The 16754-nt window shown below is 43.6% G+C and overlaps 1 protein-coding gene across 5 annotated transcripts in view; it reads right to left on the bottom strand.

Annotated features, from left to right (window-relative positions):
• Window positions 1–1926: 1926 nt before the first annotated feature.
• The window catches only part of LOC105485767 (glucosamine (UDP-N-acetyl)-2-epimerase/N-acetylmannosamine kinase), a 62376-nt gene continuing 47548 nt past the window's right edge, over window positions 1927–16754 (bottom strand). For all 5 annotated transcript variants that reach the window (XM_011748238.2, XM_071078001.1, XM_011748239.2 and 2 more), the window contains exons 6-12: window positions 16433–16520; window positions 14696–14906; window positions 10553–10682; window positions 9957–10178; window positions 7307–7489; window positions 5649–5765; window positions 1927–5061 (exon numbers count right to left, since the gene is read on the bottom strand). In XM_011748238.2, coding sequence (XP_011746540.1) covers window positions 4826–5061; window positions 5649–5765; window positions 7307–7489; window positions 9957–10178; window positions 10553–10682; window positions 14696–14906; window positions 16433–16520 — 1187 coding nt within the window. In that variant the 3' untranslated portion in view covers window positions 1927–4825. The remainder of the gene's footprint in view (window positions 5062–5648; window positions 5766–7306; window positions 7490–9956; window positions 10179–10552; window positions 10683–14695; window positions 14907–16432; window positions 16521–16754) is intronic.

A 16754-nucleotide genomic window follows, 5' to 3' on the forward strand; every position in this document is an offset into this window, starting at 1 on the left:
ACTTGGTTCATATTTCTCTTGTGAAGTCCTTCATCTAGACCTGTGCTGTCCAATGCAGTATTCACCAGGCACATGTGGCTATTTAAATGAATTTAAAATACATTTCTAGTCCTAGTCACAATTCATGTGCCCAGTAGCCATATGTGGTTAGGTGGCATTTGAATTGGATAGCACAGATTATAGAACATGTCCATGGTCACAGAAAGCTGCACTGGACCCGGCTGTAGCTCCCACCAGTTAATTCCAAACTGGGGGTGGGCTGATGTTGATGTGAAAGAATGCTGGGGCAGCATCCTGCTGATCTATACAGGTGTTTCCAGGAGCCTGTGCTTCGTTCAGACACCAGTAAGTTCATTATCTGCCTTCAGAACCTGGCATAGTACCTGGCTTATTTTAGGTGATGTTCCAAGCAATTATTAAAGCTATATTTCAGTAATCTTCTTATAACTACCTGGTATTTCCAAACTGGAGATTGAGGTAAACTGTAATAACATGCTCAGGATGGGGGTTAGGTGTTGCCATTGCCAAGAAGGAAAGGCCACTATCTCTTCAATGTTAATTATTTTTGGCTGGAAGGAGCTTTCATTACTTTTCCTGCTACCTCCCCCTTTCCAAGCTTCTTAATTGGGCTTTCCTTGACCTGGCCCACATTTCTGGCCTCTGCTTATTCCTCCCCCTTTAGTCAAATCTGATTACAATCAAGCAATCACTGTTCACAGACTTTTGTTCCTACTGGAACCTGCTAATGCCATTCCAAATGTCAAAATCCCAGAACTAATTCAAAGGCCACCCCCTTCCCCTGAAATCCCATGGCCATCTACCTGGGGCAGCTTATTTTTGGTAGTCTTGCCTCCCACACCAGCTGGGCTTCTTGAGGTGGGAGGTGGCAATTTTAAATGTCAACAAAATCTGTGACATTCTCTAAATGGAGAGGTGACTGAATAATGTGACAAAAGTGATGCTGTGATGACTTCCAAGGCTAGGTCATAAAAGGCAGTTTGGAACAACTAGCTGGTGGCCCTGAGCCACCTCATAAAAAATTCTACCTCTGAAGCTACCCATGTGGTGAGGAAGCCCAAACTAACCCACACACAAGGGCCACCTGAGAGACCCTATAACCACACACAGTGGGAGATGCCTCACCAGCCAGCCTCCTGCTATTCCAGCTGACAACTACAAGTGCAGGACACTCTGAGCTACAACTGTCAAGTCTGAGCCTTTCCCAAATCCTGACCCACAGAAACCACGACATGAAACCATTACTGTTGTTTTAAGCTGTTTAGTTTTGAGATGGTTACACAGCAGTAGTAATTTGGGATTGTTTCTAATATCTGTATGAGACCCACATGTGGCCTCATAAAAAGAGGGAGTGGGTCTAGGAACTCAGTGAGTGCTCAGTACTTAGTTTCAAACTCCTTTCTTGGGGCTACTTTGCTTTTTTATGCCGAATTTTCAATGTTATATATAACAATGCTTTGTTTTTGTTGTTGTTTTTGAGACAGGGTCTCACTCTGTCACCCAGGCTAGAGTGCAATGACATGATCATGGCTTACTGCAGGCCTCAACCTCCTGGGCTCAGGTGATCCTCCCACCTCAGCCTCCTGAGTAGCTGGGACTAGAGCACTCGCCACCACGCCTGGCTAATTTTTTTGTATTATTTTGTAGGATTTTGGCATGTTGCCCAGGCTGGTCTTGAACTCTAGGGCTCAAGCAATCTTTCCGCCTCAGCCTCCCAAAGTGCTGGAGCCACTATGCCCAGCCATGCTTTCTATTAATAGACTTTTTGGTTAAGAAAGCAGTGATATTAGAGGCCTTAAGGAAGTTATATAACCTTCAAAATGTAAGCAATGCAACAACTTTAAATCTCTTCTGGGAAGGAACATGCTTTTGGCTAGTGAGTTACAAACAAAACAAAATACAACAGGATTTCAACAAGGAAATGTATTTTTTCTTTAGCATTTGGCTCAGAACAGTAACATAAAAATATTTACATTAAAATAAATTAACATGCAATTACTTAACCATATGTAATAATTTATGTTGGAATATATTAGCCTTCCCATAAGTTTAATAAAAACTAATATTTGGTTTTAGATTCAATACCATTCTTTCAAGTATTTTGTATGAAACTTGGTAGCAATGCAATTGTCTGATGTACAGAGCAAATTTCACCGTAAGAGATTACACCAAAGAACAGATGTCCCTTCATGGAACATCATCTCACCCCAGACTCAGAAACTGAGGAGCCAAGCTTCCTTCCCAGGAATCACCATGGAATGTCTGAACAATAACCAGGCCCTGGAGATTACTGCAGGGCTGGTAGAGTTTTAGGAACCAGCCAAACTTTTTCACACTAACCCACTAGGAAGGATATAGTTCAAATGTAATGTTGATTCCTTCAGTTTATTTGAACACTGAAACAATATGTTGTAGAAACCTTCATTTTCCCAAAATAAAAATCTGAAAAATATATGCACATGATTTTTTAAATATCTAAAAGTACCCATAAAAACTTGTCACTAGGGCCAGGTGCGACGGCTCACACCTGTAATCCCAGCACTTTGGGAGGCAGAGGTGGGAGGATCACCTGAGGACAGGAGTTCAAAACCAGCCTGGCCAACGTGGTGAAACCCTGTCTCTACTAAAAATACAAAAAAAAAATCAGCCAGGCGTGGTGCATGCGCCTGTAATCCCAGCTACTCAGGAGGCTGAGGCAAGAGAATCACTTGAAGTCGGGGGGCGGAGGTTACATTGAACCACAGAACTCCAGCCTGGGTGACAGAGTGAGACCCCGTCTCAAAAAAATAAAACACCTGTCACTAGACCAAATACTATACTGGTAAAATTTCACAGCAGAGAGGAATATTTGATTAAATTCAGCTGACAGGGTCAAGGATACATTAAGTCATTTACAAATCAGATATTAGTAGTAAAAGTTTTGGTGGCCTAGAGTGAATTAGAGTATGTTAGCATTTTGAAAGTTTTTGAAATGAGAGGTTGTGTGGCTTAGCAGAAAAAGCACAGAGGGACCTGGAATCAAACCCTCTCTCTAGCCGCATAGCTTAAACACACCAAGTGTCAAACACACCAAGTTCTATACAATAAAAATTAAAACACCTACCTCATATGTTGAGAGAATTTAGGATAATGTATATGAAGCACCTAGTTCAGAGCCTGGCACACAGTAGGCACTTAATAAGTGGTGGCAGTTAGTATTTCTTTCAAGTTACAGTTCATAGCCAGAACTTTGGCTTTTGTATTTTGACACCAATGAAAACGTGAATTATGTAGCCAGAATCCTGATTCACGGCTCTGGGCTCTACGTAAAACTCATACAAACACTGCTTTAATAAACACCCTAGGGTGTTACTCAACACAGTAGGAAAGGCTATTGAAGGAAGAAGTGTCTGCTGGTCAGTAGCAAAGATCCTTTTGGGACAGTTAATCTCCTTTTAAAGGCTCTAAGTCCCAGTGGCTTCTCAGCTGTCCTAAGAAGATAAGGACAAGGTCACTAAGGCCACTGTAATTTAGATCCCTGGTCTAAGTCTCTTGTAAGTTCAGCTAGAGTAGTAACATCTTTCAACAAATGGTATCCAGGATTAGGGGGGATATCTGAGATGTGGGGGTGATATGTCCAATGTCTTGATTGTGATGCTTTCACAGGTATACATATGTCAAGGCTTATCAAATCGTAGGCTTTAAAAAAAAAAAAAACAATAAAGCTGTTTAAAAAAAAGCGTACTTAAGCCCTTCCTGGTAAGACTTCCCTCTGTTCCTTGACTGGATCACCTTCTGTGATCTTAGTTTGGGGTTAGAGGAGGAAGGATTTTTTTTGTTTTGAGATGGAGTCTCACTCTGCCACCCAGGCTGGAGTGCAGTGGCATGATCTTGGCTCCCTGCAAGCTCGGCCTCACAGGCTCAAGCAATTCTCCTGCCTCAGCCTCTCGAGTAGCTGGGACTACAGGTGCATGCCACCACGTGGCTAATTTTTGTATTTTAGTAGAGATGGGGTTTCACCATGTTGGCCAGGCTGGTCTCGAACTCCTAACCTCAGGTGATCCACGTGTCTCAGCCTCCCAAAGTGTTCAGGCATGAGCCACTGTGCCCGACTGGAAGGATTATTATTATTATTATTATTATTATTATTATTATTTAAGACAGAGTCTTGCTCTGTCACCCAGGCTAGAGTGCAGTGGCACGGTCTCAGTTCACTGCCAGCTCTGCCTCCCAGGTTCATGCCATTCTCCTGCCTCAGCCTCCCAAGTAGCTGAGATTATAGGGGCCCACCATCACGCCCGACTAATTTTTTGTATTTTTAGTAGAGATGGGGTTTCACCATGTTAGCCAGGATGGTCTCAATCTCCTGACCTCGTGATCCACCCACCTCGGCCTCCCAAAGTGCTGGGATTACAGGTGTGAGCCACCGCACCCGGCCTGGAAGGATTATTAATGCAAACTTCAGGATGAAGTGACATCCCAGGCAAGGCCTGCAGGTTTCAGTGATATTAATACATTAGTAAGCAGAGTTCTAAGGCTTCCTCTCTATTATTGTAGCTACTTTGGCACAGAAAATTGTGACTGGAACTTACAGGGTTTGAAGCTAAAATGACCCCTACTAGGAAAATATCAGAAAGAACAGCATCTACAAAAATAGTAGTTGGGAAAGGTGACTTTGGAAAAGGAGACCAAAAGCAAAAAATTTCTCTGCCAAAGTCACCTGCAGTTCAATACCAGATTTGATTGTTAAGAAATGGTCATCCTAAAGACAAAAACTTGATTCCACTCAGGAGCTCTTGAGAGATGGTCCATGTCTGTTCCTGGAGGTCTAGTAGATCCTGCGCGTTGTGTAGTCCAGAACCATGCTGGCAGCACCCAGGAGGGCGGGGTCAACCAAATCCGAAACCACCACGTCCACGTCCTGCACGGAGGACAAGGCCTGCTGGCGAATGATGTCTTTGACAATGTGGATATAGTGACTGGCCAGGACTCCAGAGAGGATCACAAGGGAGGGATTCATGGTGTGGAGGATGTTCACAACCCCAAGACCCAAAGCTGTTCCAGCTGCAGGGAGATAAAAATTAAAATGAGTTTCCGAGAGAAGCCAAAATCAAAATACCAAAGAGGGAGGCAGAAAAGAGCCAGCAGCAGAAATGATAAAGAACATCCACAGCATGCAGTGGGAGGCAGTGTTTTAAAAGCAGTTCACGGTTGATTCTTAATATGAGAAAATGATCATGTGACAGCCTCAAGTGGAAAAAGCAGGGTGTACCACATGATCTCCACTAGGCAAAAAAATGAATAGAAAGACTTGAAGGAAATGTTAATAGTTGGTATCTCCAAATGGGAAAACTCTAAGTGATATTTTTTCTTACAACTGTCCTATATTTCTCTAAATTTCCTGTAAAATGAACACGGAGCATTTTTATAGTTGTCAAACCAAACCAAACACCTGCTGAAAAAAGCAATGCTGCCAAATACCTTGAATGCAATTCCCTTTTTACCTCTGAGTAATTAGGAAAGAAACCTCTGAACAGACACTGCAAAGCACCTGTCCCTAAGAGAAGCAGGGTCTCTTCTGGGGCCGGGCTGGGCCATATGATATCTGAGGCTACCCCCTGCAGCACAGCCACCTGCAGCCACATGCTCACCTGTTCTTAGGATGCTCTGGGCCTTCGCATTGCCAAGTTTCGCAGCTTGGATGAGATGGAGCGCACCCACAGCCTCATCTTTTGGCACTGACATCCCTTCCACCAAGAGCAGGTCCTCTGAGCAGAGTGAGAAGGAAAAGCAGTCACTAATGAGCCTTGGGGAGGCCAAGCTCACCACTGGGCCTGTGGAAAGCAAGCCCCTATATGGGAAGATGGTGTTTTCTTTTCACAATTGCAAAGCTTATCATTCACAAACATCTCTATACACTGCCCCTAAAGCTTTTGCTACTCTCTTGCTAATTGGTTGTACATAACCCAGAACCTATCTTCCTGGAAAAACCTCAAGTCTGACGACAGCCTCCTACCCCTCTGGCTCCCTCACTTCTCACTTCCAGGAGCAGACAGTCTTTGAAGTGTTCTTTTCTCCAAATTATCACCTTCCTCCCACATTCACTCCTTCCTTACTCATGCCAGACACAATGCTGTGCCATCTGCCAGCACCACACATTCTATGGCAGCAAGGCACAGCAGCTGAGGAACAGACACAGGCCTGGGGTCAGTGCCAGCTCTGCCTCTCCCAGCTGCATGACCCCATGCCTGTCACCTCATCTCTACACATTCCTCCCTCCTGGAAGATGAGGGCAATAGTGCCTACCCTGGCAAGGTTATCTGAGGAATGAAATGAGATCATGAACATAAAGTACTTAGTTAAGTGCTGGCCAGAGAAATGCTCAGTAAGCAGCAGGAATTTCTGTGGTTATCTGTAGTCCTTGTCTTCCGCCTGTCACCAACTCAGATCAATCTGCCTCCTACTAATCTGCTAGAATATCTGGACCCTGAAGGAAAAAAATCCCCAGCTGTGCAAACTGCTACCTAGACATCAACTGGTGGTCTTCTGTATCCCCTGGGCCCTCACAGCTCTCACGCATTCTCCCTGACTGCTCTCTTCTATACCTTCTCCGCCTTCCCAGTCCTTCTACCCCCACTGCCAACAGATGAGCATACTTCTTACCTCTCTCATAGGGGGCACCACCACGCAATGATCCCCTACCTTTTTGCTTCCCATCCCATACACCCATCATCTCGGCTCGCCATGCCCTCTCGTGGGCCCTGTGCCTGGTTTTGCAGCTCATCTCTTCCCACCTCTTCAGAACCCTACTGTGTAGGGCTCTATACACTTCTCTCCTGCACTCTCGGCCTCCATTCCCCATTTCCTTTCCTTCAGCATATGCTCACAAATTGGTTTTGGGGGCCAAAAATCTACACTCTTTTTATGTATGAAGCACAGATATACTACACATACAGTGCATGTATGTGTGGTATATACATAACATGTTTTGTCCATTTATTTCTTCATTAAAATGTGTATTAAGTACCCACCCTGTGCTACTGGCTGAGAAAACAAAACTGAAGGAAATCTTCCCTGCTATCTTGGAACTCTAGACCTCTGTGCACCACCACCCCTGGGGAGGAAGAGTGGCAGTATGGGTCAGGACCAAGAAGGCTGTGCTGTTTTAGTGCGAGGGAGCCCTGCTTTTTCTCTAAGAAGTGAAAGGGGGGAAACTTCTGGCTTCAGTGTTCAGCTCTCTTTGGAATTTCCACTTTGAAGTACTTGTCTACTATTTGGTTACTTAATTCCTTGAGAGAGGGACACCAACCATCATGGAGTTTTTTTGCCTCCCTCTGCAAGGCCATTCCAGAGGCGTATGCTTCAATGCACCCATGGCTTCCACAGGAACAATCAGGCCCATCCAGAGACACAACAAGGTGGCCCAGTTCTGCAGCACAGAAGGAGCTTCCGTGGATCAATTCATGCTGATGGATAATTCCACCACCGATTCCTACAGTGAGGGACAGAAATCACTGAGGGTGCTTTACCTGAAACAGAAAACTGATATCACAACGCCTCATCTATTTAGCAGAGCTTTGGCATGTGAGGGTCTATATATATTTCTCTAGACAGATGAAGCCCACTAAGCATAAAGCATTCTCTGGTAGCATTTTGGATGGAAATGTTTTTAGCAGATCCTCTGATGCCCTGCGACCCATCTGCTTGGGTCACTGTGATTTCAAACACAGCTGTGGGGACAGTGCAGCGCAAGTGCATGCCCACCTTGTGGGTAGTAGACCCTCTGGTCCAGCACACACTGCCCATCTTTCTGCACCAAGGCTTTCTCCAACACTGAAGCAAGATCCTACCCAGCCATGCAGGCACAGCACCCAGGGGCAACCTGCAACCGAGGCAAGGCAGGAGCCAGCAGATCCACAGGACAATTCTGGATGCTGTTCTGCAGGCTTCTCAGGAGGTGCCGGTGGAGTTCAGCCCCCTTTGCCCCCAAGTCAACTTCAATAATGTTAATATATCCTTAAAGGCTTTCTTCCTGCTCTGTTTCATTCTTTCCACTCTCCCTCCTGCTTCTTGGGGTCACCTCCAAAAAACCATACCTGAACCTAAATCCTTGTCTCAGGCTCTGCTCAGGAAAAGCCAAGATAAGTCTTTCTAAACTGTATCACACACTACCTGCTTCCCGAAGCAGAAAATAGGAAATATGATTTTGCCTCTTTTGATGCTGCCATGTCTAAAAATCTGTGATTCAATAATTTCAAGTATCAGTGACTGTATTTTGTTATGGTGTTTAGCAGTTACAAAGGAGTAAAGGGTATTGTGCCTGAGAAGGCTCTGCTTTTAAGGGTTGTCTTGCCATCTGTCACATCTTGGGCACTTATTCCTCAACCCCTAGTCCTCTGATTTACAGCTTAGTCACTGCTCTGAGCCAGGAAATGGTATCCAAGTTTGCTAAAACTGTGTCTGGAACTAAAAGAGGATGAGCATGAGCTAAAGTACATGAGCTTAGGCCAGGTGTGGTGGCTCACCCCTGTAATCCCAGCACTTTGGGAGACTGAGGCGGGTGGATCACCTGAGGTCAGGAGTTCAAGACCAGCCTGACCAACAAAGTGAAACCTTGTCTCTACTAAAAATACAGAAATTAGCCGGGTGTGGTGGCACATGCCTGTAATCAGCTACTCGGGAGGCTGAGACGGGAATCGCTTGAATCTGGGAGGCAGTGAGCCGAGATTGCGCCACTGCACTCCAGCCTGGGTGACAGAGCAAGACTCACTCTCTAAATAAATAAATAATAAGTACATGAGCTTAAAGGGGAAGTAATGCAGAATTTAAGCACATATAGGTTCTGAAGTTAGACATATCTGTACCAAAAACTGGCTCAACCACTTATTAGCCGAGTCTGTTTCCTCATTTAAAAATCAAGTTATACACTTAAAATATATACAATTTAAAAAAAAAATAACAAATTGGGATGTCATAAAAAAATGACAGAGCAGGGAACTCCAAAAGTCCATTCTGCCACTAAAGCCAGGAAAAAACTGGTAAAAGTGTCAGAATCAACCTTTTTGGAACTCTGGAAACTAACCAGTTTACAACAAACAGAAGAATGCTTAATTTAAAAAACAAAAACCAGGACCAGGTGCATGTAATCCCAGCACTTTGGGAGTCATGCCTGTAATCCCAGCACTTTGGGAGTCATGCCTGTAATCCCAGCACTTTGGGGAGGCCAAGGCAGGAGGATCCCTTGAGCCCAGCAGTTTAAGACCAGCCTGGGCAACATGGTGCAACCCTGTCTAAAAACAAACAAAACCAGCTGAATCTTGCTAAGAGAACTTTCTGGTGTTTTAATCTACCCTGGTCCCATCACCTGCTCTCCAGCTTGGTGGTGACCTTGAACAACAGTCCACACTCCCAGTACTGGTGTACAGATACAGTACTGGATACCAGTACCTGATGGGGCAGGACAAACTTATTCTCAAAAAATTGTGGTTGTTTGTTTTGCCCTGCCTGTCAGCTCCCTGGAGGACCACCTCAAAGGGCCTGCTTTCATCTCAACTAACTAGGAACTACCCAGTGCTGAGGGGGTTACATGAAGGGTGTTTATCAAAAACATTTCAAGGTAAAATATATTAGTCTCTGCTGCCTAGGGCAAAGGATAACAGCTGGGGCACCCAACACACTAACCAAAAAGACTGGGAGGAAAAGCTGGGAAATGAGAAGCTGTGGGAAATAAGAGCTTTGAATAGCTTTGACAAGTTCCTGGAATTTAGAAGGTCACATGCATGTCTAAGGCTGGGCACATGCTCAGAAAAGACATGAGAAGGCCACATGTGGCTCACCTTCAGGCTCTAGTCAAGCAGGAAGTGAAGGCTAAGGTAGAGTTGTAACCACCTGACCATGTTGAAGACATGCTCCAATATACATTCTAGCTCCTGAACCAACCTCCCGCTACCCCTTCTTACCTGTGCCTGTGATAAGTGTAACAAAGTTTTCCAGTCCCTTTCCTTGGCCAAATTTCCTTTCTGCCAGGGCAGCACAGTTGCCATCATTGTCTACCCACACGGGGAGATGCAAAGTGTCAGAAAGGGGGGTCCTAAGGTCCACAGAGTTCCACTCTTGGATCAGTTTGGTAGAATGCAGCACAATTCCTTCCCGAGGATTTACACGGCCACCTGTGGAAATGCCTGCGCTCCACCACGAACACAAGGAAAATAATGCTGATGAGCAATCTCAGGAAAGTGTGCTGACTTTCTTGGCTTAGAACACAGATTCATTCACCCCAGATCTCCTAAGACAAACATTACCAAGGACTGCAAGGAAATATTAGACAGTTGTGAATTAAAGCCATAGCGCCTTGAAGATTTCTAGAACCATCAGTGCTTCTCTCCTAATGCTTGTTGGTGTTCCAGGAAGTCCCCATGCTTGGGGCCCACAGACAGCACCTAGAGCCATCTGTGCACAGGGCAGACACTGACTTGATGCTCAGGCATGCATCACAACTTAGTAACTTTTGTACATTAAAATGAGCATTTCTTGGATTTATAATGTACAATCTTACCTACTCCCAAAATTCTGCAGTTCAGTTTTACAGCTTCTGCTGCAGCTTCCACACACATCTGTAGGATTAAATTAATCCTCTCTTCATAGGTTTTAGGATTGAACTGAGTATACTTCTTAACTATTTCACCCTAAAAGAGAAAACAAGTTCTGTCTCACTGGTCTTAGCTAAGCAGCATATTGTGAGTGTTGTGATCTTTTTCATGATAAATCAGATACTGCTATAGGATGACCCCGCAGTCTTAGATGACTGCTTGGGGAAGGAGCCACTGCCTGGCCTGGGCCAGCCCTGGGATAAGCTCAAGTAGTTCCTGTAATCTGTCCTAGTATGGGGCTGTTGAAGCAATGAAAACTCCACAGCCAGCAAGATGGGCCCCTCTTTTCTTTTTTTGAGATGCTTCTCGCTCTGTTGCCCAGGCTGGTGTGCAATGGTGCGATCTCGGCTCACTGCAACCTCCACCTCCCAGGTTCAGGTGATTCTTCTTCCTCAGCTTCTCAAGTAGCTGGGATTACAGGCGCCTGTCACCACGCCCGGCTAATTTTTGTATTTTTAATAGAGATGGGGTTTCACCATGTTGCCCAGGCTGGTCTCAAACTCGCGACCTCAAGCAATCCGCCTGCCTTGGCCTCCCAAAGTGCTGGGATTACAGGCGTGAGCCACTGCCCCCAGCTGGGCCCCTCTCTTAAGCTTAAGTTCAATGTTGGCTAATTTGAGCCTAGTTCATTAAAAGACCATATTTTACTCTTTCAGGTTGACAGAATTTTCTTGCTTACTGAGGTGACTGGGCACAGTGGCTCATGCCTGTAATCCCGGCACTTTGAGAGGCCAAGGCGGGAGAATTGCTTGAGCCCAGGAGTTTAAAACCAGCCTGGGAGATACTGTGAGACCTCATCTTTACAAAAAAATTAGCCAGGCATGTTGGCATATGCCTATAGTCCCAACTACTTGGGAGGCTGAGCTGGGAGGATTTCTTGAGCCTGGGAAGTTGAGGCTGCAGTGAGCTGAGATCATGCCACTGCACTCCAGCCTGGGCAACAGAGTGAGACCCTTTCTCAAAAAAAAAAAATAATAATAATACTGAGGCAACTAAGTAGCTGAGCTTTAATCATCTCCTGTAATTGAATTCAGTGATGGTCTGGATACTTTGTTTCCTTAGGGTAAATTTCCATCCTGGTTGGCAGAAATACCACATTGTTTAAATTACTGTATGGCCAGGTGTGGTGGCTCATGGCTGTAATCCCAGCACTTTGAGAGGCCGTGGCAGGTAGATCACTTAGACCTCAGGAGTTCAAGACCAGCCTGGGAAGTAAGAGGAAACCCCATCTCTATAAAAAATACAAAAATTAGCCAGGCATGGTGGCTCACACCTGTAGTCCCAGTTACTTGGGAAGCTGAGGCTGGAGAATCACTTGAACCCAGGAAGCGGAGGATGCAGTGAGCCAAGATTGCACCACTGCACTTCAGTCTGGGCGACAGAGTGAAACCCTGTCTCAAAAAAAATAAAATAAATTACTGTGCTTTTTGATATGTTTGAATACCAAACAGTGATAGTCCCTCCTGATTATTTATCTTTATATATTTTCTTTACACAACTGACTTTTGTACGTTTAATGATAAACTTCGAGAAATTCCACTGTGATTTACAATAATTTTACTAAATGTAAAAAAAAAATACCATTGAAATGTTTACTAGAATTATGTTGATCTTATAAATCCAATTTGGAAAACTCTGACATCTTAAAAATAATCAGCACTTCTATCCAGGGCATTTTTTTCAAGGCTTTATGTCTTACAGTAAAGTTTTAGAATTTTCTTTATATAGATCACATCGTTTCTGGCTTCAGTTATTCTTAGGAGTTTTTATTGTTGTTCTGAATAAGATCTCTCTTTCCATTTATATTATATTGTTATTAGTGGATTTTAATATATCAAATACAGGGTTAGAGCTGTCACTAGGATTGTCATTAAAAATAAATGTAGGCCAGGCACGGTCGCTCATACCTGTAATCCCAGCACTTTGGGAGGTCAAGGCTGGAGGATCCCTTGAGCCCAGGAGTTCAAGAGCAGCCTGAGCAACATAGTGAACCACTGTATCTACAAAAAACAGGCATGCTGGCATAAGCCTGTAGTCCCGTCTACTCAGGAGGCTGAAGCATGAACATTGCTTGAGCCTGGGAGACAGAGGTTGCAGTGAGCCGAGATTGCACCACTGCACTCCAACGTGGGCGACAGAGCAAGACTCTGTCTCAAAAAATAAAAATACATCTAGAGCCAAGCACAGTTAATGTGCACCAGCATGTGCCTGTAGTCCTAGCTATTATACTTGGGAGGCTGAAGCAGAAGATCATTTAAGCCCAGGACCTTCAGTCCAGTCTGGGAAACATAGGAAAACCTTGTCTCTAAAAAAAAATTTTTTTTTTTTAATTAAGAGAAGAAAAAATCTAGAGTAGTGCTTCTAAATCTTCACTGTGCATCAGAATCACCTGGACAGCTTTTAACGAAGAGCAATGCCTGGCCTTCATCCCCAGAGACTCTAATTTAACCAGTCTGGGGTGGGAGCCAAGCATTTTTTTGTCTATTAATAATGTTTTTTGTTTTACCCTGTCAATAATCTCCATTTTTGCTATTCCTTCCTTTATTCCCTTCATAACTTCCACAATTATGTTTGATAATGCTGCAGAAAACACCTTTTCTTCTTGATTTCAACAGGAATGCCTCTAGAATTTTCCCATTGAAAAAGATATTGGCCTTTCATATGGAATAAATCATCTTTCTGTTAAGAAACTATTCTTCTATTAGTTTTTGTTTTTTGAGATGGAGTCTCACTCTGTTGCCCAGGCTGGAGTGCAGTGGAGCGATCTTGGCTCACTGCAAGCTCCGCCTCCTGGGTTCAAGCGATTCTCCTGCCTCAGCCTCCCAAGTAGCTGGGATTACAGGTGGCTGCCACCATGCCTGGCTAATTTTTTTTTTACTTTTATTTTTAGTAGAAACGGGGTTTCACCATGTTGTCCAGGCTGGTCTTGAACTCCTGACCTTAAGTGATCGACCTGCCTGGACTTCCCAAAGTGCTGGGATTACAGGTGCGAGCCACTGCATCCAGCCTTCTATTAGTTTTTAAAAGAGTATTTATCACTTTGGGAGGCCGAGTCGGGCGGATCACGAGGTCAGGAGATCGAGAACATCCTGGCTAACACGGTGAAACCCCGTCTCTACTAAAAATACAAAAAACTAGCCGGGCGAGGTGGCGGGCGCCTGTAGTCCCAGCTACTCAGGAGGCTGAGGCAGGAGAATGGCGTAAACCCGGGGGGCGGAGCTTGCAGTGAGCTGAGATCCGGCCACTGCACTCCAGCCTGGGCGACAGAGCGAGACTCCGTCTCAAAAAAAAAAAAAAAAAAAAAAAAAAAAGAGTATTTATAAGGGAGGCCTCTTGGCTTTTCTTGAGAAAATTATGTTTTGTTTTGCTTTCCTTATTTGACCTAATGGTATTAATAAATTTCCTACAACTTTACATTAAAATCTTTGCTATATCTCATCGTCTCTGGACGCTTTATACACTTACACTATTTCAAACAAAGAGTTTTCTGGTAGGTTTATTCTAAGTCATTAGAGATCACTTTAACATGATCAGTTTGTTATTTTTATGAATGTGCTCTCACCTATCAACACTGGGTGATGGTTTGGTTGATAGATTGAAGGTATGCTGTACTCAATAAAGAGCAGAACTGTAAAAATGCAAAATGGAAAATCCATACAACTGATGACATTCTAGAGAAGAGGCAGCTCCCTTCACTATTTGCTGATACCCCTCACCTGGGCAGTGAGTAATCAGCATACTCCACACTCCAAGCTGTTACTAAGTATAGAATTTCAGATCTTCTGGGTGGCAAAAGCCTGATCTGATGCCTAAAGGGGTCTTCCTACTGTCAAGTCTACTGTCTTGGATTCCCAAAGAAGTTACTTCTTTGAAATGTTAATGATCAGTAAAATAGTGAGACAAACATTGTAAAGGATCCACAAGTCAATACTATGAGCAAATGATTGCAAGTTCTTGTGTATGTTTCTAGTCTTACCTTCCAACTATATATACTTAAAAATCAATCACTTATATGGGATATAAAGTTAGGAGTTTAGGAGTTATTTTACCTTCATGCTGACTATTGCAACTCGGAGGTTTGTCCCGCCGAGATCAACGGCCAAGGCACTTAGAGTTTCAAGAATATGGTCAATATCTTGAGAGATATTCTCCTTCACAGGAGGAAAGCAGAATTTCTTTTGCAGTGGCTCTTGAAGATCGATAGATTTGAGAAACTTCAAAATCCTTGGAACAGCATTTCCATCCCCATATATCTTTGAACTGCAATATACAAAAAGTCAATTAAATTAAATGCTTCTGCCATACATGTTAAATGGTAGTAAGGGCATGATATAGTGGAATCTGAGACTTCAGGTAAAAATAATTCATGCTTCTTCCTAAAATGACATCTTCCTGCCATGCACAGTGGCTCACACATATAATCCCAGCACTTTGGGAGGCTGAGGCAGGAAGATTGCTTGAGCCCAAGAGTTTGAGACCAGTCTGGCATAGAGATGGCAACTCTGTCTCTACAAAAAAATACTTTAAAAAATCATGTTTAAAGAAATAAATAGGCTGGGTACCGTGGCTCACGCCTGTAATCCCTGCACTTTGGGAGGTCCAGGCAGGCGGATCACCTGAGGTCAGGAGTTCAAGATCAGCCTGGCCAACACGGTGAAACCTCATCTCTACTAAAAAGCACAAAAATTAGCCAGGTGTGGTGGGTGCCTGTAATCCCAGCTACTCAGGAGGTTGAGGCAGGAGAATTGCTTGAACCCGGAAGGCAGAGGTTGCAGTGAGCCGAGATTGTGCCACTGCACTCCAGCCTGGGTGACAGAGCGAGACTCTGTCTAAAAAAAAAAAAACACACAACAAAAAAGAAAATAACATCTCCACAATATATACATACTTCAGAACATCATGTTGTACACAATAAATATATACCATTTTATCTGTCAATTTAAAAACTGTAAGTCATAATTATACAGGACTAAAATTTTTTTATATAATAATATCTAGATCACTTCAGCAACATTGTAACTAAGTGCCTGTCTTTTATTGCCTTTTTAGTTTTTATCTTTGTATTTCTGAGAAAACAAAATTATTTTCAGAAAGAAACATTCAAATACAGGGAAATCCCATCAATTTGAAACAGAAAGGAGGGTGGTCAAAATTAATTAAAAAGCTGAACTAGACTTTTTAAAAAAATCAGTTACATTGTTTTCTAATACTTATAGAAAGTCAAATAAGGTTAAATAAGTGTAGCAAAAGTGTTGTATTAATTAAGAGAAACAAATAAGGCTGGGCGCAGTGGCTTACGCCTGTAATCCTAGCACTTTGGGAGGCCAAGGCAGGCGGATCACCTGAGGTCAGGAGTTTGAGACCAGCCTGGCCAACATGGTGAAACCCCATCTCTACTGAAAATACAAAAATTAGCCGGGTGTGGTGGTGCGCACCTGTAATCCCAGCTACTCAAGAGGCTGAGACAGGAGGATTGCTTGAACCCAGGAGACGGAGGTTGCAGTGAGCTGAGATTGCGCCACTGCACTCTAGCCTGGGCAACAGCAACACTCCATCTCAAAAAAGAAAGAAAGAAAGAAAGAAAGAAAATATATATTCTACATTGGAACCTTTGGTACAGTAATAACAGGTATGATATTAGCAATCTCTGTCTCCCCAGCAACTAGGGGCCTGTAGGCATAAGAAGGAAAGCTCTGTTAGGATGATTAAACAGTGATTGTAGCTCTAAAATGGTACTGAAGGTAGCTCCCCTTTTAATCACTCAACAAAAAATGTTTTATACTCACCAAGGGTACTGTTTACCAAACTGAAGGTGCAGTGCTTGCAATATTTTGTCTTGGGTGTCAGCATCCCGGACATGAAGAACATTCTCCCCTAGGTAAAACCAGTGACACATTACAAGGATTTGGAAGTGGGAATATTCAAATAATAAAGAAATTATCAGTGTACTATGCTCATAATTAGACCTGAAATCCAGCTGACTGAGTCTTCTTTTGTTAGGGAAAAATCAACTTTTCTACTTTATACCTTTTAAAGTACTCTTGGCAAGATTTCAGTACATCAAGGGCACTAGGGTCCTTCATTCCCAAAGAGAACAAATCAAGTTTT

Source organism: Macaca nemestrina, chromosome 14, assembly GCF_043159975.1.
Source record: "Macaca nemestrina isolate mMacNem1 chromosome 14, mMacNem.hap1, whole genome shotgun sequence".
Classification (NCBI taxonomy): domain Eukaryota; kingdom Metazoa; phylum Chordata; class Mammalia; order Primates; family Cercopithecidae; genus Macaca; species Macaca nemestrina.